The 23,208-nt window shown below is 52.1% G+C and overlaps 1 protein-coding gene across 2 annotated transcripts in view; it reads left to right on the forward strand.

The window, feature by feature from the left end:
• Positions 1 to 23,208, forward strand: part of PPARGC1B (PPARG coactivator 1 beta) — a 120,575-nt gene that overhangs the window by 89,040 nt on the left and 8,327 nt on the right. For both annotated transcript variants that reach the window (XM_005209630.5, XM_003586328.6), the window contains 9 exons: positions 2,768 to 2,983; positions 6,921 to 7,037; positions 8,928 to 10,056; positions 10,971 to 11,007; positions 11,527 to 11,600; positions 12,776 to 13,559; positions 16,650 to 16,725; positions 19,170 to 19,291; positions 22,724 to 22,878. In XM_005209630.5, coding sequence (XP_005209687.2) covers positions 2,768 to 2,983; positions 6,921 to 7,037; positions 8,928 to 10,056; positions 10,971 to 11,007; positions 11,527 to 11,600; positions 12,776 to 13,559; positions 16,650 to 16,725; positions 19,170 to 19,291; positions 22,724 to 22,878 — 2,710 coding nt within the window. The remainder of the gene's footprint in view (positions 1 to 2,767; positions 2,984 to 6,920; positions 7,038 to 8,927; positions 10,057 to 10,970; positions 11,008 to 11,526; positions 11,601 to 12,775; positions 13,560 to 16,649; positions 16,726 to 19,169; positions 19,292 to 22,723; positions 22,879 to 23,208) is intronic.

The raw sequence follows: 23,208 nt of genomic DNA on the forward strand, positions 1-23,208 counted from the left end.
GCCCTTGTGTGGCTGCCTCCAGACCGGCCTCCCTAGTAACCCTTGGAGGGAAACTGACTGGGGACCAGGTCTTCCCCCAAAGCTTCAAGGCTTAGAAATGGGAAATGACTTACCCAAGGTCACCCTGTCAGTGGTAGAGTGCCCCCCAGTCAACCCCAAGAGTAGTCCTTGAGCCCCATGTCCAAGATCTTAACTCCCCATCAGGCTGGACTGATTGCTCTGGAAACACAGGTTTGGGGGTCCGGCCTGTGGATGGGGATTGGGGCTGCCCCTTGAGCTCTTTTGCATTCCTGAACTGGAATTCCTGGACCTGCCCTTGGACCTCCATCCTGGGGGCCCAGCTCAGGCTAACCTGAAACCTTCCTTTGACCTTTCTTTTATTCTTAGCTGTCTTGCAAAGTCACACCCACGTTTGTTCTCTTCTCCCCATGTCCCCCTTCGAATTACTCAGCTGCTGCTCTGGCTGCAAGGCCTGAAACAGATTTAGTACAGCCAAAAGGCCGTCACGGGATGTGTATTTCAGATGAACTTCCTGAAGAAAGGATAAACAGCCTGACCTGGGATGGGAAAGAGCGCTGGTTAAGACATCATGTGACAGACAGGCCTCCTGCCAGCACAAGCCCAGTAGCTGGGCTTTACTGAGTGAGACGCTCAGTGCCTCACCTGGAAGCAGGGTGATCTCCGTGCAGGGCTGGTGAGCTGGGAGTGTGCATGCAGACCCTCGTGTCAGAGATCTGAGACATCAGAGAAGGAAGCCTGTCAGTTCATCTGTGTGTGCTGTGCTCTGTGTCAGCTCTGCTTCTGCCCCGGATTTGCTGTGTGAATGAATTAAATGCACCCAGGACATGTTGGTCAACCTCCATGAGGCTCAGCTTTCTCAAATGCAAAATGGCAATTAGAATAGTACCCCACCCCCCTTTTTACGCTATCTAGGTTTTTCATAGCTTTTCTTCCAAGGAGCAAGCATCTTTTAATTTCATGGATGCAGTCACCATCTAATATGATAGTGGACTTTTTGCTGACAAAGTTCCATAGTCAAAGCTGTGGTTTTTCCAATAGTCATGTATGGATGTGTGAATCGGATCATAAAGAAGGCTGAGCACCAAAGACTTGATGCTTTTGAACTGTAGTGTTGGAGAAGATTCTTGAGAGCCTGTTGGACTGCAAGGAGATCAAACCAGTCCATCCTAAATGAAATCAATCCTGAATATTCACTGGAAAGACGTATGCTGAAGCTGAAGCTCCAATACTTTGGCCACGTGATGCGAAGAGTCGACTCCTTAGAAAAGACCGTGATGCTGGGAAAGATTGAGGGCAGGAGGAGAAGGAATCGACAGAGGATGAGATGATTGGATGGCATCACCGACTCGATGGACATGAGTTTGAACAAGCTCTGGGAGATGGTGAAGGACAGGGAAGCCTGGCGTGCTGCAGTCCATGGAGTCACAAAGGGTTGGAAATGACTGAGTGACTGAAGAACAACAACCCCACCCCCACAAGGGTTATTGTGGCGTTTACCTGAGGCAGTATTTACGAAGCCTTTCTATTTCTTTCATCAGCCAAACCCTTTGTCCCTGGTCTTGGCATTAGGTTTTCAGTCTGCCTGGAATCGTCTTTCCTCAGCTCTTTGCCTGGCTGGTACCTTCTCATCTTTCAAGCCTAAGTTTCAGTATTAGTTGCTCAGAGCAGCCTTCTTTGACTGCTGTAAATAGCCTATAAATCTTTACCGCATTCTTATTCTGCATCACAGCTTCCTTTTATTTTTTTTCCCAGGCTTTCTCACTCTCTGAAATGATCTAGTTTTGTTTCCTTGTTTAACTCTTTTCTCCACCGGAGGGTAAACTCCGTGAGCTACCAGTCTGTACCACCAGTCTCCAGTCATCGCCAAGCACATAGTAGTATGTATGTGTTAGGAGAAGGAAGAGCGGGGAGGGGAGGGGAGGAACTGCCCCCGCCACAGCCATCGTCATCGCCCTCACCCCCCACCGCTGTTATCGTCACCTTCACTGTCACTGTCATGCTTATGGCAGGAGTCATAGTGGCAGTGGTAACAGTGGTGGTGATGGGAGTGGTAGTAAGGAGTGCTTGTTATGTGCCGGGCCCTGTGTTCAAGCATCTTACATATATTTACTTAGTCCTTGACAATAGCCTTATGAAGTAGGTCCTGTTGTTACAGTTGGTAAATGTGAGATCTGGGATCCACCCCAGCTCCAGATCCCAAGCTCCTAGCCACCACACTAACCGCCCTGCCCATCCATGAGTGAATGAGGCTGTGGGCCCTGGGAGCCCACAGGGGCATGGCAGCTGTTGTCCTGTTGCTCTGCTCGTCACTGTCACGGTCGAACCTTGAAGCTTCCAGTCTTTCCACCAGCTGTCTGGGCCCCAGGGTCAGAGAGGCTGACCTGAGGCTGCCAGTGGCATAGACCAGCCTCAGTACTCTGTCCAGGAGTTTGGACACAGGAGGCTGTGGTATGAAGTGACTGTCCTTGGAGGAAGGGATGGGTGTCCCCTGATTAGCATGTGACCCTAAGCCAAGGCCCTTCCTGTTACCACCTGCTACCTGCTCGAAAATCTCTGATTCTTAGAGTCCATAGCGCATTTCTTTGGCATCTGCTTCCTAAGAAACTGGGAAGATCTGAGCAGGTTTGGCGGGAGGATGATGGCGGTGGTGGTGCAGCTGCAGGTACAGAGCAGATTTCTATCCAAAGTCGCTGAGCCCAAGGCATTGGCTAACCGTGTCGCCTCTCTGCCTCTCTGCTCGCTGCAGATAATCGACAGTGAGAATGAGGCCCTCCTGGCAGCACTCACCAAAACCCTGGATGACATGCCTGAAGATGTTGTGAGTCTGGCTGCCTTGCCAGCCCTGGATGATGGAGACACACCCTCCTGTGCTTCTGCATCACCCATCCCCTCCTCTGCGCCCCCCAGCCCCTCTCTGGAGGGGCCCCCTGCCTCGGCCCCTGAGGTGGATGAGCTCTCGCTGGTGAGAATCTGTTTCCAACTGAAGTGATGGTGGTGGCCTGAGATGTGGTGTGTGGTTGTAGGGGTGGTGGGTGCAGGGAAACCAGCTCTAGGTCCTGCAGGGATCTCTGTGCATCACTGGCAAGGGTTCAGGGCACACAGCCTGGACTGGTGGTGGGCAGCCTCCCTGGGCTTAACCTGCGACTCTGTAGGCCCTTTGGGATTTCATGGATTTACCCTAAGTGTGCGTTAAACCTTGAAATTAAATGCAAATATTTTCCACAGACCCTTGGTGGTTCAGACAGTAAAGAATCTGCCTGCAATATGGGAGGCCTGGGTTTCATCCCTAGGTTGAGACGATCCCCTGGAGAAAGGAAGGGAATGGAAGGGAATGGAAGTATTCTTGCCTGGAGAATCCCCATAGACAGAGGAGCCTGGCGGGCTACAGCCCATGGCGTTGCAAAGAGTTGGACATGATTGAACGGCTGACTTTCACTTTCACTTTTTCACACATATACACACAGTGAAAAATGCAAGCAGGAAGTATGGAGAGTTAAAAGCAAAACCTCCTTACCCATCTCATAATGGCTTTTTCTTTCCCCAGATGTAACCATGGTTACTGATCTGTTGTGTGACTTTCCTCTTCTACTTTTTTTTTTAACGACAAAAAGGAGCCTCCATTACACACAGCCTAAACCTTGCTTTTCTCAGTGAATTGTGTGGCATGGAAACTTTAAGATGAACAGAGGTAGCTCTGTTTTATCCTTTTTGTCAGCTGCATAGTGTTCCCTCATAAGAAGGTACCATAACTTCTTTAACTAATCCTCTGGTTGGAGGATATGTGCATTGTTTCAACTCTTTTATTGTTCCATTACTTTAGACTGTGTCCTTCACCAGGAGGAAGTGGATCCATTCCTAGAAAACAAGTTCCTGGGTCTTAATGTATGTGGTTTTTCAGTTTAGACAAGTACTTCTAGCCTGACCTCCAAAGGGGTTGGACCGGTTCATACTCTAACCAGCAAAAGTTAAATGCTACCTGAATCCACGTGGAATGTGGAAACGTACACATGGCATTGCAGGTTTCTGGGGAGAAGGTCTCAGCCTTTTCAGATTCCAAAGGGATTTCAGAAGTTGCCAAAAGCAGTTGCTCTTGTCGCAGGCTAAAGGTGCCAGAACCCCAGATGTACTGGCTTGTGAAGTCCAGCTCATCTGTCTGGGGCTCCTTACCTCATCACTGGCACTCCTAGGGCTGGTGAGACTTAGCTGGAAAGTCAGGGCCTATTGGAGGTGGCAGGGATCTTCGGTTGTGGAGAGTTAGAGCTGGACAGGCCCTTGGTGATCATAAAGTGCACCTCTGGGGAAACTGAGGCCCAGGGAGGTGAGGGCCTCTCCCAGGATCACACAAGTTGACGTGCCAGCAAGGGCTAGAACCCAGGTCTTCTGATTCCTAGTCCAGGACTGCTTTCCCTCTCTCCTGCTGACTTCATGTTCCCCAAAGCAGTGTGGAACATTTAATAAGCACCTGTGCGTGCCAGACTCTAGAGTGTGTTCAGTCCCATGTTATGCTCCTGCTGATGAGGGTCGAGCGTCCTTTCTGATTAGAATCAGACCTCTTGGGTTTGAATCTCAGCCCCACCAGTGAATGCTCTTGTGCCTCTCTCTGACTCAGCTTCCTGGTCTGTAAGGTGGGGTTAATAGTAGTGCTTATCTCAAAGGCGGTTGGGAGGAGTACAGCAGATAATGTAAAGCACTTAGAACAGTGCTTGGTACAAAGAAATGGCTCAATAAATGCTATCTAAGTGATAGTCACAACCGTCAGCCATGGTGTTAGTAGTAGTAGTAGTAGTGGAAAAGTGAAAAGTGAAAGTGAAAGGCACTTGGTCATGCCCGACTCTTTTCTACCCCGTGGATTATACAGTCCATGGAATTTTCTAGGCCAGAACACTGGAGTGGGTGACTGTTCCCTTCTCCAGGAGATCTTCCGAATCCAGGGATCGAACCCAGGTCTCCTGCACTTAAGGCAGGTTCTTTACCAGCTGAGCCACCAGGGAAGCCCAGTATTAGTAGTAGTAATACTTTGTGTGTGTGAGCACGTGTGTGCTCAGTCACTCAGTCACGTCTGACTCTTTTTGACCCCATGGACTATATAGCCCACCAGGCACCTCTGTCCATGGAATTTTCCAGGCAGGAATACTGGAGTGAGTTGCCATTTCCTTCTCCAGGGGATCATCCCGACCCACGGATCAAACCTACATCTCTTGCGTCTTCTGCATGCCAGGTGGATTCTTTCCTACTGCACCACCTGGGGAGCCCAGTAGTAATGGTTGTGGTAGTAACAAGAGGAATTCTGAATAGGACTCTGCAGAGGAGCCACACCTGAGTAGGGAGGTAGAGAGCGACCCCTGCTGGTCGCCAGTTGGTTGTTCCCTCTCACGCCTTGCTGTACTTCTGTTTCAGGCACTATGCTAGGCACACAGGACACTTGCCGTCTAGACTCCCCACATTCCAACATAGTTCTAGAAAGGCCCTGAGAATTTATACAAATTCTTAACCTGGAGTCATGGGTCCCAGAGAGTCCACGTGCAGAACCCATGGACCTCTGCATACGTGTGTGTTTTCTGAGGCTAGCAGCTTCTCTCGTATTCTTACAGGGACCCCTGAATCAAAAAAGACCCAATTATTTAGTCTTCCTGCTCCTGTTTTACACACACACATGCACACGCACATCCATGCACACTCACAACCTTGGAGAAAGCAAGGCCAGGAGGAGAAAAGGACTCACCCAAGGTCTCACAGTGAGTTGGGTTGAACTGGGTTAGAACCAGGTCCCTTGCTCTGGTATGACCATCTTTTCCTGTCCATGTCAGAGAATCACAGACATGCACATGCTGGTTTGGGGTCTCGGTAGGGTCGTGTGGCTCCTCTAGCTCCTAGGGCAGTGGGAGTGGCCTTTTCTGTGGTTCCCGGGCCCTTGGCAATCCCACTGGGGGGTCATGTCTCCTGAGGAAACACTCAGTGCTAAAACAAAAACCTCTCAGCTTCCTGACTTGTTCTCAGCTTTGGCTGTGGTAGGATCACCGGCGAAACCCCCAGGTGCGCTCAGCTCCCTGCTTTGTTGGCTGGAATACACTGAGCACCTTTCCTCTGGGTGTAGAAGTGTGAAAAGCTTATCAACTTTTATAGAAAAATTATAAAAGCCAGACAAGCATCAGCTTAGGATGCTTCCACTCGTGTGAAAACAGCTGGCTTGGTTGGAGGTGATGTGTACATATATGCATTCTTGTGTTGTGTATGTATATATTTCTGAGTCCCACCTCAGGAAAGGGTCACAAGAAGGTGGTTAATAGCAGTTGTCTCTGGGACCTTGGACAGGAGGGAGACTAGCTTCCCGTTGTCTACCCGTCAGTATTTGTGGTATGTGTATTTTTTACCATTTCCAAGTATTACTTGTTAAGGTAAAGAATCAATTTTCTAAACAATATGATTAAACAAAAAGAACAGAGGAAAATCAGCTAAAATCCTACACCAAAGAAACACTGTGGGACCTCACCATCCAGACCGTGTATGTGTGCATGTGTGTACTACAAGTGTGTGTAGAGAGTCCCAATCAAGTATGTGCATCATATTTCAGTGGTAGCGTGGGTAGACATCACCCGAGATCTGTCTGGGTTTCTGAAGATCATAGATATTTCTCTTGGGTTATTCACTCTGAAAAGGACTTAACATTTTACTGGGATACTTGTGTCTGTTTGGCATTGCTACACAACCTGCTTTCTGTACTTAGTGTATCCTAGGCCATTGAGTGCCCTCCCTGTGGTCTTCCACGCTCCCACGATGATGGGGTCAGAGTGTGGTCATCCTGGGGGTCTGGCTCCAGGCCGAGCTTCTCCCTAAGCTGTGCTTCCCTGTGTCTCTGGCTGTAGCTCAGCCCTGGCTTCTCCCATCTGCTCCTCCTGCAGCTGCAGAAACTCCTTCTTGCCACGTCCTACCCAACCTCGGCCTCCGATAGCCAGAAGGAAGGGACCGCATGGCGCCAGGCAGGCCTCAGGTCCAGAAATCAGCGGCCTTGTGTCAAGGTATGTCTACACATGCCCCCAAACCCACCCAGGACTCCTCTAGGAGGGTCTCTGGGCAGGGGGTGCACCCTTCCACTCTTGTTAGAGGCCGTCAAGTTCAATACATTCATAGTTCACTCTTTGCTCCTCACACAACCCTTGTTGCTGATGTGCTGGACACTACTTGAAACCTAGGCTGGTCCGGGGTTCTAGATAGAGCCCTGGACTTTTTCATGTACAGTTGACCTTGAACTACATGGGTCTGAACTGCACAGGGCCACTTCTACGTGGATTTTTGTCAGTAGTAAATATTACAGTACTGCAGGATCTGAGTTCATTGAATCCATAGATGCAGAGGAACCGTGGGTACTGAGGACCGACTATATCAGTCACGTGAATTTTCCACTGTGTAGAACCCCTGTCTGGTTCAAGAGTGAACTGTAGGGACTTCTCTGGTGGTCCAATGGCTAAGAGTCCACGCTCCCAATGCAGGGGGCCCAGATTCAATCTGGTCAAGGAACTAGATGCCACATGCCTCAACTAAAACCCAGCTCAGCCAAATAAATAAATATTAAAAAAAAAAAAAAAAAAAAAAAAAGCCAACTCAACCTCAGTGTTCCAGGCAGTCTTAGATGTTGAGTTACAGCTGGGACAAGGAGGCTGTGGCCTGCCCTCAGGAAGCTTATTCTAATGAGGTGACAGAACCCAGCATAATATCTTTGTTGGTACCATGGAGACCACAAGGAGGAGTTTGAATTTCTCCTGGGGGTGGAGCGCATCAGAGAGCTGAAAGCACCATCGTGAACACCCAGGAGGGAAGCAAATCCTTTTCCCTCTTTGGGCTCCATCTTCTGAGACCTCCAAGGAGGGGTTTCCAAGGTGACTTCCCAGTGTTCCTGTTACTCAGAGCCTGCACTCAGCCCTTCCTCTTGTTCCTAGACACTGTTGCAGTGTCAGGCAGACTCAGGAGGGCATCTTTCTCAGATCGTAGCTCAGTGTAGGAGCCTGTCCCCTCCTGGTCTCCCCGAAGGTGGGGGAGGGGGGGACCCTCTCCCTGTGCTCCCTCCCTACTTGCCCTGGCTGGCCTCCCCAAAGAGACGGCCATCCCTCACGTCAAAGAGGCGGCAGCTAAGCCCCTCTGTGAGCCAGCCTGCCCTCTGGGAGGTTCAGAAGCATTGCCGGGGGAGGGGGCATGAGAGACAGCAGGACAGCTGGCCTGGGCTCAGCAGAGAGACGGTTGCTCTGGGGGTGGAGCCCCTGTGTAGAAGAGTGAAGGCAGAGAAGTCTGGAGAGGGCAGTTGGCTGGGGCCACGTTGCAGAGCACCCCTGGCCAGGGGCTTCCCCTTTACTACACGGGCACTGGAAAGCTACTGAATTTTTTTTTTTTTCCTTTTAAAGAGGTTTATGAAGGTGCCGTTTACATACCATAAAAGGCACCTGTTTTAAAAGTATGATTCAGTGATTTTTAATAAACTTACAGAGTTGTGCAGCCATGACCATAATCCAGTTTTAGAACATTTCCATCCTCCCAGGAAGATCCCCAGTGTCTCTATTTACAGTCAGTCCCTGTTCCCACGCCCAGCCCCAAGCAGCCACTAATGTACTTCTTGGCGCTCTCACCGAGGGCTCCGCGCAGGGGAGCAGGGTAGTCAGAACAGGGCTTTGGCGGTAAACCTGGAAAGGGCGGGATCCATAGCTGGGGTCCCTGTTAGGAGGCTGGCCGTTCCTTCATCCTCATCCCCTGAGTGCTGCCAAGTGCCGGGTTCTGTGCTGGAAGCCGGGGATGGAGCAATGAAACCCAGCATGATCATCCTGGAGAGACAGGCTGGGCCTGGCCAATGGTGCAGCTGTGGGCAGCGGGGAGAAGCCGTGCGGGTCTCCCTCCTCACTGTGGCCTCTTTCCCTCTCCAGATGGACGGCCCCCAAGACAGGAAGGCCCCCACGCCGCACCCTCAGAGCCGGAGCTGCACGGAGCTACACAAGCACCTCACCTCGGCACCATCCTGCCCCCGGGCTAAAGCTCTGTCCCCGGATAGAGCCCTGCAGCCACCACCATCCTTGAGTCCCCGGCTCCCCACCAAGGAGGATGAGGAGGCGGGCGAGGACTGCCCAAGCCCCCAGCTGGCTCCAGCCTCCCCCGGGGACTCACCAGCGCTGGGCAGGACAGACCCCAGCGCCCAGGTTTCCCAGGAGGACATGCAGGCCATGGTGCAACTCATCCGCTACATGCACACCTACTGCCTCCCACAGAGGAAGCTGCCCACACAGGCACCAGAGCCAGCTCCCCAGCCCAGCAGCAGCCCCGCCAAGCAGGTCCGACCCCGGCCTCGGTCCCAGCACCCTTCCAAAGCCGCCTGGACCGAGTTCTCCATCCTGAGGGAACTTCTGGCTCAAGATGTCCTCTGCGATGTCAGCAAACCCTACCGCCTGGCCACACCTGTCTACGCCTCCCTCACGCCCCGGCCCCGGCCCAAGGACAGCCAGGCCTCCGCCGGCCACCCGGGCCTCGTGGAGGAGGTGAGGGTCTCACCTTCATCCAAGAGTTCAGGGCCCAGACCCAGCCTGCGCCCGCTGAGGCTGCAGGTGAAAGGGCACGTCAGCAGGTCGGCCAGGCTGCAGCCGGAGGAGGAAGAGGAGGAAGAAGAGGAGGAGGAAGAAGAAGAAAAAGAGGAAGAGGACGAGGAGGAATGGGGCCGGAAAAGGCCAGGGCGCGGCCTGCCGTGGACCAAGCTGGGGAGGAAGCCGGAGAGCTCTGTGTGCCCCGTGCGGCGTTCCAGGAGACTGAACCCCGAGCTCGGCCCCTGGCTGACGTTCACCGATGAGCCCATGGTCCCTGCAGAGCCCCAGGGGCCTCTGCCCTCGCGCTTGGCCCCCGAAGCCTATGATGTGGAGGGGGAGCCTGGCAGCCCCACTGATGAGGACAGTGGCCAAGACCAGCTGCTCCTGCGGGGACCCCAGATCCCGGCTCTGGAGAGCCCCTGTGAGAGCGGGTGTGGGGATACAGATGAGGACCCCAGTTGCCTGCGGCTCTCTTCCAGAGGTAGTCGGAGTCGGTGGTCCGAGAGAGGGGGCGGGGCTGAGGTGTGGCAGACCCCACTGCACTGGAGCCAGGAGCTCCAGGTTGGGCGAACCCCTCTCCCTCTCTGGCTCTCAACTTTCCTTCCTGTATAATGGGCTTAGCTGGGCAGACCTTCAGGAGTTACCTGAGCATCTCTGAGTTTCTCATCATGCATGGGCCAGGCGTCCTTAATGAACAAGGAGCAAGATGCCGCGTTCTTGGGGCTTGTGTATCAGTGGGGGAGACAGGCAATCATAAAGTGAGCAAGAAAGGAAAGTATTTACAAATTGTGATAAGTCCTCTAAAGAAGACTTCCTGGGTAACAATGTGATGGACGGTGTGAGTCTCTAAATTCAGCTCCACAATGAGGTTGAATTTTAAATGGTAGCAAGAGTGGGGATAATAATACAGCAGTCATCTATTTTATACTTGCTCTGCCAGGCTTGGTCTATGATTTAATACAGATTATCCCCATTGATCCTCATAGGAAACCTATGTGGTGGGTGCTGTTGTAATTCCTGTTTTAAGACATGGAATAAAGGCACAGAGGTGTCTAATGGTTAGTCAGCTAGTTAGTCCTGCATCTCTTGGGGCTGAGGCCACAGATGCTGGCCTTGGAAGCTGGAATGCTTCACCATACGCGCTATACTGATTGGCCATAAGGGGTCGCCCTAGTACCCATCAACGCTGCCAAAGCAGTAGCCCTGCCAGCTGTAAATGTCTGCTGAGTCTGGGGGAATGAAGGTTTTGAGCTGTTCCTGCTTGTCCCTAAAAATGGCAGAGGCTTTTGGGTCACATGCCTGCTGTGCTTGGTACCAATGCAGTTCAGAGGGAAACATCCTCTCTAGCAATGCCGTGTTGAAGAATCTTATTTTTCTCTTTTGTCTTCTTTTCAGACTCTCCCAGGTGCCTCATGCTGGCCTTGTCGCAAAGGTAGATTTCTGGGAATTGTTGACTTATTATTCCGTGAGACCTTATCTGGTTGGGTGTAGGGTGGCTCATTGGCCCCTGAGCCTGATCCTGTCCCCACACACCCCTGCCCTCATTACCATGTGGGGTTCTCAGGAGCTGGGTTTCCTTGGTAGGCAGTTTGGTTTTAGAAGCTGATCTCTGCAGGCCTAGGAGATGGAGAATTTCATGGGGAAAAGCTGACAGTGCTGTGGCTTTGGGCAAGTGTCTGCTCTCTGGGCCTCAGCTGTTCCGTGGTAAATAAGGAGGTTGACAATGATTATCCTGTCTCCACTGCCCTCAGATTTCTCTTGTGTCTCCTAAAAGCTGTATAGCTTTGAATTCCTCTAACAGCCAGGATGGGGATTCTCCTGCAAATTCTCCCCAGGCCTCACTTTCGTGGGCTGCAATAGCAGGATCTGTCACGCTGTGCCCTTGCCCTCCTGGCATGCTCGGGGAGGTGGAACCTGCTGCTGACTGGCGTCTTTCCGTCCCGTCCTCCAGCCCCACCGGTGACCCTCCTTTTGGCAAGAAGAGCTTCGAGCAGACCTTGGCGGTAGAGCTCTGTGGCACGGCAGGTAAGCTAGGGGCTCAATGGGGAGGTGCCCTTGGGGAGGAAGCACCTCAGGGAGTAAGGGGGTACCCCAACAAGCCCTCCTTGCCACCACTGCACAGGCTACGCTGGATCTTGAGATTCCCATTGAGAGAGTTATAAGGAGAGTCAGGATCCAGGCTCAGCTGTTTGGCTACCGACAGTTGGCACATGACCTGATGTTAAAAAAAAAAAAGAGAGAGACGTATGAGACACGTATCTTCCCCTGAAGCAGCCCGCAGTCCTATGTGGGAACCAGACTCACACCATGACAAGTATTGTTTGATACGGGCTTGTTCCAAAGACCTTGCAAGAGCTCTGGGAACATAGAGGAAGGGACGGTATGGGGAGGGGCAGGATGAGGCCTGAGAAGATGCAAGGGTACCCAGAGCAGCAGGCATTTTAGCTGCGTTTGCAGGGTGATAGAAGTGGAGGAGACAAAAACAAGACAGAAGGGTATTCTTGGGAGCAGAATTGGCATGAGCACAAAGGCACAGAAAAGCGGAGGTACAGGTGCATTGGAGGAGACCGGCCACATGGTGGTGCTGTGGGGCAGAACTGGGGGCCAGGCAAGAGCAAACATCAAAGGCTAAAAGGAATGTCGGGCTGAAGGGGTTCATGCAGTTCCTCAAGGCTCCAGGAGCCCCAGAAAGGAAGAGATCGCTGGCATTTTGGCAAGTTCCCTCTGGTACCCGGGTGAGGGTGAAGGCTGAGGTCAGTTTCAGGACCCCCTAAGGTCACTGTGGTGGTCAAATCCAGATGGGAGGTTTTGGCCTGTGGTACCTGCCACCTCTGTACCCTGGGAGACTTCAGAGGTATTTGGGATGACCATTTGGGAGGGCTTGTGGAATGATGGAATGTGGAGCAGGAAGCAGGAAGAGAGATCTCAGATAACGTGGAGGCTTCTGTGAGGCTACAGAAGGGATGGCAAATGGATTTCATCACATGCCAGCTCCGAAAAACTGTTGACGGACTGTATAAGATGGAGCCCCAGGCTCCGTCCAGGCTCAGTCAGCAGCGCAGTGATCGATTAGCGATGCCTGCCTTCCACTGGGTCTGGGGAGTGGTGACACGCATGCTGTTTCTCTGCCCTCCCAAAGGAGGGTTTCAGTGCTCCTTGGAGAAATGATCTGTCTCACATTTTTCCTCTTGCTTGGGTAGGACTCACTCCGCCCACCACGCCTCCATACAAGCCCACAGAGGAAGACCCCTTCAAGCCAGACATCAAGCACAGCCCAGGCAAAGATAGAGCTCCCACCCCAGAGGGTCCCCAGCTTGGGGCCACCGCCGAGGCTGCCCACAAGCTGCCAAAGAAGCACCCAGAGCGGAGCGAGCTCCTGTCCCACCTGAGGCATACCCCAGCCCAGCCAGCCTCCCAGGCTGGTCAGAAGCGCCCCTTCTCCTGTTCCTTCGGTGACCATGACTACTGCCAGGTGCTGAAGCCAGACGGCGCCCTGCAGAGGAAGGTGCTGAGGTCCTGGGAGCCGTCTGGGGCCCACCTGAAGGACTGGCCCCAGCCAGGGGCCCCACGGGCTGAGGCTCAGGCCGCTGGCAGGGAAGAAGACGGAAGCTGTGATGTTGGTGCCCCCACCAAAGACAGCACGCTGCTGAGAGACCATGAGATCCGTGCCAGCCTCACTAAGCACTTTGGGCTTCTAGAGACAGCCTTGGAGGATGAAGACCTGGCCTCCTGCAAGAGCCCCGAGTATGACACTGTCTTTGAAGACAGCAGCAGCAGCAGTAGCGAGAGCACCTTCCTCCTGGAGGAGGAGGAGGACGACGACGATGAAGAAGAGGACTCGGGGGTCAGCCCCCCTCGCTCTGACCACTGCCCCTACCAGAGCCCACCCAGCAAGGCCAGTCGGCGGCTCTGTCCCCGCAGCCGCTCCAGCTCTGGCTCCTCATCCTGCCGCTCCCGGTCACCAGCCACACGGAGGAACTTCAGGTATGGATGGGTGGGTGGCCTTAGGATGGAAGGTGGGCAGCTGAGCACCTCCAGTTCTGAGGTGTCAGGGGAGAGAGGAGCCCTGAGACCAGGGCCACAGCTTCCTGTGTGGCCTGTGTCCTGGTCAGAGGCCCTGGAAGTGGACTCCTTGGGGAGTTATGGGCAAGTCCTGAAGCCAAGCGAAGCCTGCCGTGTGGTCCAGTGAGGAGTGGTCCAGATCGCCTGGCCTCAGGGGAGGAAGAAAACGCACTTTCTGGCCTTTTGTGACCTTATTCGTCTGTTTCTGCTTTTATATTTGTAAAATGGGTAGGTTTTTGTGTAAACATATACAGTTGACCTTTGAATAAGGTGAGGGTTAGGGACACCAATCCTCCACACAGTCAAAAATTGTGTATAACTTATAGTCGGCTCTCCTCATCCAAGGTAACTCTGTCTGCAGATTCAGCAACTTCTGACAGTGTGGTATTTACTACTGAAAAAAACCCCAGTGTTGGTGGACCCTCAGAGTTCAAACCTGTGTTGTTCAAGGGTCAACACATCCATACAGTGTAATACCTATGTGACATTTACTTGTAAAACAAAGATTAGCATAATTCTAACTTGTGTTCTAAAAAAACACCAAAAACCCGGCTTTAAAACAGTGATAAGGTTTATTCCCATTTCTCGGTGCTGCAGAGTTGTGCAATCTTCCGGCAGTCAGCCACCGGGTGGGAGAGCTTTTTTCCTTCGCACTGAGATGACATGTCATGAGCGTTTGCTTATACCGTCTTTGCTCACTGAACCGGACGGTAGAAGGAGCTGTTCCAGAATTCTGTGGACCGCAGGGCAGAAAGAATGGAAGTCTGGCATCTTTTGGTGGAGACAGGTTTCTTCTCTTCCCTAATGACAGCAGGATCTGGCTCTTTGGAGGGTAGGCCTTAGGAGCGTGGGTGCAGGTCCCAAACTCTCTGCTCGAGATGCACCTGAGTGACCACCAGATGGCGCTCCTGGGTTCAGAGCAGTGCAGCAAGCCTGATCCTGGGGAGGCTTCCTTACCAAGCTGGTGGCTGGGCCCCGCCTCCTGAGCCTCAGGTTTTGTAGGTCGCGGGTGGGGGTGGAGAATTTCATTTCTAACAAGTTCCGGCGTAATGATGACATTGCTAGAGCGCTATACTCTGAGAAACAGAATTCAGGTAGTAGAAAGATAACTTTAGAAAAATTCCTCTTTATATTTTCTTATCTCTACTGGTGGCTCTTAATTGAAAATCTGATGAAAACAAAGCTTCCTTTCCCCATTAAAATGTATGCAGACAACTAATTGGGTATTGGATTTTAGGGGACTTCTGGACCACCCCCCCGCCCCGGCCCAGACACTAATGTGCTGAAGCCCTGGACTATCTGAAATAAACTATTTAAAATAAACTCATTTTGAGCAATTTCTCTAAAAGCCTGTCTATGTAATAAGCCAGAACAGTTAGTCAGAGCCATCTTCTGTCAGACCTCTCTGAGCCCCCCTTTCAGCTCTGTTCTCCTTTCCCCAGCGGGTCACTTTGAGCTAGTCTGCCTGTGTTCATGTTAGCTGGTTTCTTCTGCAGTGTCCGTTCAGAAGCTACTAAGGTTCTTCTGTTGAAGCACATCCCCCAAGGCCAGAGCTGGAGCTTCTTGGCTTCCTTCCCTTCCTGGCCTGTTCAGGCCCTTCACCCATGGGCTTGGCACAAGAGTCAGGGGCCTCTCTCAATCACCACAGTTTCTCCTTTTCCTCTTTCTCACTTTTGGGCTAAGTTCAGGCTGGCTTTCACTGGAGAAAGTTAATTGGTTAACTTGGTTCCTGCTCAGCTGCCTGGCAGAGCTTGATGGCTGGTCAGTTGGATAAACTAGTCATCAGCCTTCTCCAGACCAGCATTTCTCTACTTTTGCTTCTGCTACCAAACATCAATCAACAGGAAGGCTTTGAGCTGGTTTAACAAGCCCTATAGCACCTTCAAGTCACTCTCAGCTCTTCATGGGGGAAGACTTCCAATGCTGCTGCAAGTGGATAATGATACTCTTATTATATAGCACTTTAAAGTTTGAAAGTCACATCCCTTTCTATTACCCTCTTTGAGCTTCACAGAGGCACTTGAGGGAATCTCAAGTGCTTTTCAACCCCATTTTATAGATGAGGAAACTGAGGCTCAAAGAGGTTCAATAGAAAAATATAGCCAGCAAGTACCAAGCCATTCCAGGGCTAAGCATGTACAGGTATGTTCTGATTTGATCCTCCCAAATGGCTGAGGAGGCAAATACAATTGATTCTCCTTAGTTTACAGATGAAGAACTGGCTTAAGTAGCCGGTCCCGGGTCACCAGCAGAGAGGTAGTAGAATCAGCATTGGAATACTAGCTGACTCTGGAGCCCCTGCTCTCATTCTCTGCTGTGTTCCCAAGGATGCACACGGTGTGTGGCAGAGTTGGCACTCAACCCCCTCTTACATGCTGAGCTCCTTCCCCTCCATCAGCCTGGCCACTGGGAAGAGAGGGCATTGTGCAGACAGGTGCCTGGGAGGACGCAGGCGTGCGGCATCCAGGGGTTTCTCCAGCTGAGTAGCCCACTGGCTGCCTGGGGTGTGGGGGCTGTGATGGCCAAGGTTGCTGCCTGGCCAGACAGCAAAAGTGGAGGGGGAGCCATGGGTCTAGAATCAGCAGACCTCCCCCTGGCTCTGGCTTCCCCACTTCTTAGCTTTGGGGAAAATTTCATCTTGAACCTGAGCCTTAAGATTTTCATCTGAAAAATGGGGAAGCATGAGACCTCAGAGGATTTTTTTTTATCAGGTCAAATACCATAATGAAGCGAAAGGGTCTTTCCACCCCCAGCAGCATAGAAAGGTTCACAGGGATTATGGTTAGCAGTGTGGAAGGCGCGTGTCAATCACATGTTCAGACCCACATGTGGCCCTGGGCGCTCACCGCTGAGACAGAGAGCTGGGCTCCCTCTCCCAGTCCTACCTTCACTGATGAACGAGTCCTAACAAAGCTGAAGAAACATCACTCGCCTCCTGGAGCAAGTCCTCCTCCCGCCCCACTGTGGTCCCTGCTAAGAGTGAGTGAGTCTGCTTTGCTTGTTCACTGACAGATGTGAGAGCAGAGGGTCGTGTTCAGACGGAACGCCAAGCGTCCGGCATGCCAGGAAGCGGCGGGAAAAGGCCATTGTAAGTGACTTGGGGCCCCAGAGCCCGGAGTGAACGGGGACAAGCAGGGGCATCAGGAAGTGTGGGGGCTTCAGAGACCCGAAGTGCTTTGAAGTCATCTGGCCTACAGGAGATAGTTGTATTTCTCTCATTTACTAAAGCATAAGGGTCATCAAAGGGCATCAAAGGTGGCACGTGCAAAATGCAGCCAAGGGACTGGTCTGGGAGTGGGGTGGGGTGGTGTGCCATTGGTGAGGATTTAGGGCTCAGTATCAGAGGCTCGACAGGGCCCAGGGGGTGAGCACTGATGAGGGAGCAGAGCCAGCCCTGCTTCCACTTCTGTGTGACCTTGAGCAACTTCCTTGAGCCTCAGTTTACTCATCTGTATATAGGGTCCCCTGGTGTGATCTGGGCTACAGGACCAAGAGAGCCTGTCTCTTCCTCCCTGCCCGACTCTCTAGTCCTCTCCCAGAGTTAGTCCAGAGGCCCAGGCTGTGCCTGGTGGACCTGTTGCAGAGCACCATGCGGGGAAAAGTCATTAGGAAGCTGGAGTCACTGCCCTTATATCATTAGAAAGGAGGGAAGGGAAGGTAAGACAGAAGCACAGACAGACTCTCACTGGATTTCCATACACCCACACCCCGCCCCCACGCACCCCGCCCCCACGCACCCCCCCTACCCCCAACACCCGACAACGTGGTACTTCAGGGCAGGGCATGCTCGAGGTGTGCATACCCCGGAGGTGTGCTCACAGCTATCTGCAAGCAGGTACTTAAAACCACATGGAGCAACTTCCTGGGATCCTTGTGTGACCGCTCAGTAGTTGTGGCATGCCTGGCCCTGTTCTAGGTGCTGGATGGCAGCAGTGAATGAGACAAACAAGGTCTCCACTCCTATGGTTGGGCCAGAAGGGAGAGAGAGACGACAGACTCATAAGCAAAGCAATAAACACTGTAATTACAGATTGGGAGGTGCACTGTGAAATTAATCACGCCACGACTAAGATGTCTGAAACAAATCATGTTTTGACTTGTGGGGAGGGTTTATTTACATGGTCGTCTGGGAGGGGCATCTTCAGAGAGCTAGGCCCCAAGGGATGGAAGAAGCCATCCAAGCAAAGGTTCAGGAGGACGGGGGGTAGAGGCTGGAAAGAGCCTTGTGAGTTCAAGGTCCTGGAGGAGGCAGGTGGTGGGAGGAGAGAGGGGGTGGGCAGGGGGTGGTTGCATTCTTACACAGAGCTGAACTGGGCCACCTTGGGGGACAAATCTAATGCCTGTGACTACAGCAGTGCTCTCTCTGGACCGCCACCCTCTGAGGTGCATGGCTGGAGAATCGCTGGCCTTACCCTGTTCCGGAGAAACCCTGTCTAGACCAGACCCTGGTGGTCTTGCCCACCAGGAGCACAGCTGGAGTTTCTCCAGCAAATCAAAGGCACTCTTCCGATGGTCATGCCTTTAACTGGATCCAGTCACTAGATGATGGTGGGGCGTTGGGGGAGGTCCCAACCAGGCTTCCATGATGCACCCCCTCTGCTGGGCAGGTCTAGGGGCCTGGCTCCTAAAGGTGACCGGTGTCTACATCAGTTCAGTTCGGTTCAGGTCAGCCGCTCAGTTGTGTCCGACTCTTTGCAACCCCATGAATCGCAGCACGCCAGGCCTCCCTGTCCATCACCAACTCCCAGAGTTCACCCAGACCCACGTCCATCGAGTCAGTGATGCCATCCAGCCATCTCATCCTCTGTCGTCCCCTTCTCCTCCTGCCCCCAATCCCTCCCAGCATCAGAGTCTTTTCCAATGAGTCAACTCTTCGCATGAGGTGGCCAAAGTACTGGAGTTTCAGCTTTAGCATCATTCCTTCCAAAGAAATCCCAGGGCTGATCTCCTTCAGAATGGACTGGTTGGATCTCCTTGCAGTCCAAGGGACCCTCAAGAGTCTTCTCCAACACCACAGTTCAAAAGCATCAATTCTTCGGCACTTACCCTGGCAAAACCAAAGCTAACGGTGGCTCCACATCCTTATGCCCCGGTCCCACGGTTGTCTTCCCCACCACTCTGACCTGTAGCGACCTGGCCGCCAGTGCTCGCCCTCTAGCATCCTCAGCACCTCCCCCAGTGCCAGAAGAAGTCAGGCTCCAAACAAATACAGAAGCTACCCAGTGTGCAGGTACATTAGTAGCAGTGACTCCCTCTCCTGTCTCCGCCCAGTCTCTGTTCATTCCCTTCAAGCACGCAGTCGCTTCCTTTCGGGCCACCTCCCATCCGATGCTTAACAGCCCCCTCCTCCCATAAGGCAGGTCCTCTGGGATAGCGACTGTCACTGTCCTGTCTCTGACTCCAGTCCCAGCTGGTGTCGCTTGCTCAGCCGGGTAACATGGACTGGGGATGAGGACTCTGTGGGAGCCCGCCATCTGGGGGGCTCTAGGAAACCACCCGAATGACAGGTCCCTCTGTGTCCCCCTCGGGCAGGGCGAAGGCCGCGTGGTGTACGTTCGAAACCTGTCCAGTGACATGAGCTCGCGAGAGCTGAAGAGGCGCTTCGAAGTGTTTGGCGAGATTGTGGAGTGCCAGGTGCTCACGAGAAGCAAGAGGTGAGTCAGGCTCTCACAGAGGAGGGGAGTTAGGGGTGTGCAGAGGTCCCCATTCAGGGCTCACCACATGAAGGTGCCCAAGAAGACTTCCAGGACAAACCTACCCTTAGGTACAGGAGAAGGGGGGACCAGTAACAATTGTGCAGCCCAGGAATCGCCGCAAACATGTACTGATATTCTGCTAAAGTGCGAGGCAACGTTCATGCATTGTCTCACGTCGGTTTTCCAACTTGCGTATGACACATGCAGCCTTACTGTTTCTATTGCTTTCCTTTCTGGATGGCACAGATAAGTCAACTGAGCAGCTAGTTAGTGGTAGAGCCAAATCTGCAGCCCATGTGTCAGCTTCTGGTTTTCCATCCTAGAGCTGGTATGGGGCTGGCAAAAGCCCATGGTGGCTGAAGGCACACTTGCATTGCACTCTTGGCTGCAAACGCCATGTTATTCCATCCCTCCGTTCCTCTGCAGCTGCAGCCCTGTGTCCCAGTCACCCAGGGAAGCAGTGCTTCATCTCTCGGGAGATCTGTAAGAATAGGTTGCATATAAACGCACAACTTAGGTGTCAAAACTTCGTCAGATTTGAAATAATTCTGAAGTATCTCCTGTTATTACTTGCAAACTGAGTTATTAAGGTTTTAAAATTCTAATTTAATAATGACTTTTAAAAACTTCAGTGAGAAAATAGTTTCTACATAAGAATCATTACACATCTCACATCCCTTATGGTGGCTATGGAAAAGTAACAAATGAGGATGTGGAGAGACTGGAATCCTTGTGCACTATGGGTTGGAATGTAGTGGGTTGGCCAAAAAGTTCATTTGGGTTTTTCCAACCGATGTTATGGAAACCCAAACGAGCCAATAAAAGGTGCAACCACTATGGAAAATAGTATGGGGGTTCCTCATAAAATGAACCATAAAATTACCATTTGACCCAGCCATTCCTCTTCTGGGTATATAATCAGAAGAATTGAAAGCAGGATCTTGAAGAGGTATTTGCACATACATGTTCATAACACTGGTATTCACAATATCCAAGAGCTGACAACAACTGAAGAAGAATGGATCAGCAAGAAGTGTATGCGTGCCGTATGATATTAGTCTTGAAAGGACGGGAATCAGTCCTGTCACATGCTACAGCATACATGGGCCTTGAGGACATTATGCTGGGTGAAACCAGCCAGTCACCAAAGGACGCATACTGTGTGATTCCACTCACATGAGGATCTAAAGGAGTTAAACTCATAGACAGGGAAAGCAGAATGGTGGTGGCCAGGGGCTGGGAGAAGAGGATATAAGGCATTGTTGTTTAATGGGTTCAAAGTTTCAGTTTTGCGAGATGAAAAATTTCTAGAGATCCATCTTACAACAGTGTAAGTTAACACAGTGTGGCCCTAGTGGTAAAGAATCCACCTGCCAGTGCAGGAGACGTAAGGGACATGGGTTCAAACCCTGGGTTGGGAAGATCTGCTGGAGTAGGGAATGACAGCCCAGTCCAGTGTTCTTGCCTGGAAAATCCCATGAGCAGAGGAGCCTGGTGGGCTACAGTCCATAGCGTCAACACGACTGAAGCAACTTAGCATGCATGTATATACTTAACACAACTGAACCCCCCATACACTGAAAAATAATAAAGGTAGTAAATTTTATGATATGTATTTTTGTCATAATTTGTTGTAAAAAGTCATGACACAAATTAAACTGTTTACGTTCTGTGCAGTCTTCAGGATATCCCATGAAGGTAGCATGTAAAAACAAAGCAAGCAAATTAATCTCTAAGTAGACAGTGCAATTTGTTAAGATTTAAAAAGTACTCAGGAGTCTCTGGAGAAGGCGATGGCACCCCACTCCAGTACTCTTGCCTGGAAAATCCCATGGACGGAGGAGCCTGGTGGGCTGCAGTCCCTGGGGTCGCTAAGAGTCGGACACGACTGAGCGACTTCACTTTCACTTTTCACTTTCATGCATTGGAGAACGAAATGGCAACCCACTCCAGCGTTCTTGCCTGGAGAATCCCAGGGACGGGGGAGCCTGGTGGGCTGCCGTCTATGGGGTCACACAGAGTCGGACATGACTGATGCGACTTAGCAGCAGCTGCAGGAGTCTCAGATATTTAAAGTCAGAGGGTTCCAGCCTTGGCCTTGTTCAGAGAGGTGTCAGGAAACGAAATTCAGTCAAGTGTTTGTGAGGCACTCTACCTGTGCTGAGTGGTAGGATGGTGCTGTCCTTGAGGAGTCTGAGTAGCAGACCGATAGATCAGGATTCATTTGATTGTGGAACTGATGAGTGTAGATCTGACTTTAGGTCCCCCTCACGCTGGCATTCTTCTCAGGCAGGCTTCCCTCATGCTAGCAGAGTGGTTACCTCCAGCCGTAAGCATATCTCCTACCCAGGGAAGCAGGAGTTCCAGCAAAGATATGGCATGGAATCTTTGGGGTTCTGTTTTGGGTGACAGGTTCATGCTTGAACAATCACTACGGCCAAGGAGGGTCACTGTCTTGTGTCTTACCCTGGTGCCCTGAGCCCAGCTGAGCACCGGGTGGTATTGTCAGAGGGCAGGGAGAGAATGCTGAATAGGCAGGCGTGAAGGAGGAGGTGTATATGCAATATCAGCGATGTTAGGGAAGGTGAAGGACAGGTTAACAGCCAAAGAAGTGGCGGCTGAGGGGCTTCCCTGGTGGTCTACGGGTTAAGAATCCACCTTCCAATGCAGAGGACATGCATTCAGTCCCTGGTCGGGGAACTAAGATCCCATAGACCATGGGGCAACTAAGCCTGTGTGCCACGACTAGAGACCCTATGTGCAGCTAGAGAAGCCGCATGCCATGACTACTGAGCCCGTGTGCTCTAGAGCCCACGTGCTGCAAGAAGAGAAGCCCGAGTGCCACAACTAGAGAAAGCCCACGCACTGCAACGAAGATTCAGCACAGCCTAAATAAATACATGAATATTTAATTTAAAAAAAGAAGAAGAAGAAGTGACAGCTGAGGCTGACTTTGAAGGGTGTGGAATGGTAGGATGGAGCGTAGGTGTGGCTGATCCTGAAAAATGGGGATCGTGAAGGAAATAGAGAGGACCATGAAGAGCCTCAGATTTCACGGCAGGGAGCCTGGGTTTGAGTCCCTGCTCTGCTCCCTGTCTTTGGGCAAATCCTGAACTCAGAGCCTGTTCCTCGTCCCAGAGGGAGAGATGACAGCAGTTCCTGGTCACAGGGGGTCTGAGAGCACGTGAGGCGATGGGTGGTGGCCAGCACTTATTAGTGCTTTATTGCCAACCCAGTGACCGTCATCATGTCTATCGGGGAGCCGTGCGACACAGTCATGAGCCATTGACTCATGACTCATGGTTTCCCGCCCCTCACTGGGTAGCAGGTGGTCTGACAGTGTCCACCAGGCTGGCCCAGTGACACGCTCCCCCTTTCCTCTCCTTCCAGAGGCGAGAAGTATGGCTTCATCACCTACCGGAGTTCTGAGCACGCTGCCCTGTCCCTGAGGAATGGCACCGCCCTGAGGAAGCGCAGCGAGCCCTCCTTCCAGCTGAGCTACGGGGGGCTCCGGCACTTCTGCTGGCCCCGCTATACTGACTATGGTGAGTAAGCAGGCCCTGTGCATCCCGCTCATACCCAAAGCTCTGGGGCAGTGACCTCCTTTATTGAAACCTAAAGCCCCCTCTGGACATGGCTCCCATGCCCAGGCTGCCCTGTCATCGTTGCTTAGTCGTTGAGTCGTGTCCAACTCTTTGTGACCCCATGGAGTATAGCCCACCAGGCTCTCTGTCCATGAGGCTTCCCAGGCAGGGATACTGGAGTGAGTTGCCATTTCCTTCTCTGGGGGATTGTCCTGACCCAGGGATTGAACTGGTGTCTCCTGCATTGGCAGGCAGATTCTTTACCCCTGAGCCATGGGGGAAGACCAGGCT

The sequence above is a fragment of the Bos taurus genome, chromosome 7 (genome assembly GCF_002263795.3).
Source record: "Bos taurus isolate L1 Dominette 01449 registration number 42190680 breed Hereford chromosome 7, ARS-UCD2.0, whole genome shotgun sequence".
Taxonomy (NCBI): domain Eukaryota; kingdom Metazoa; phylum Chordata; class Mammalia; order Artiodactyla; family Bovidae; genus Bos; species Bos taurus.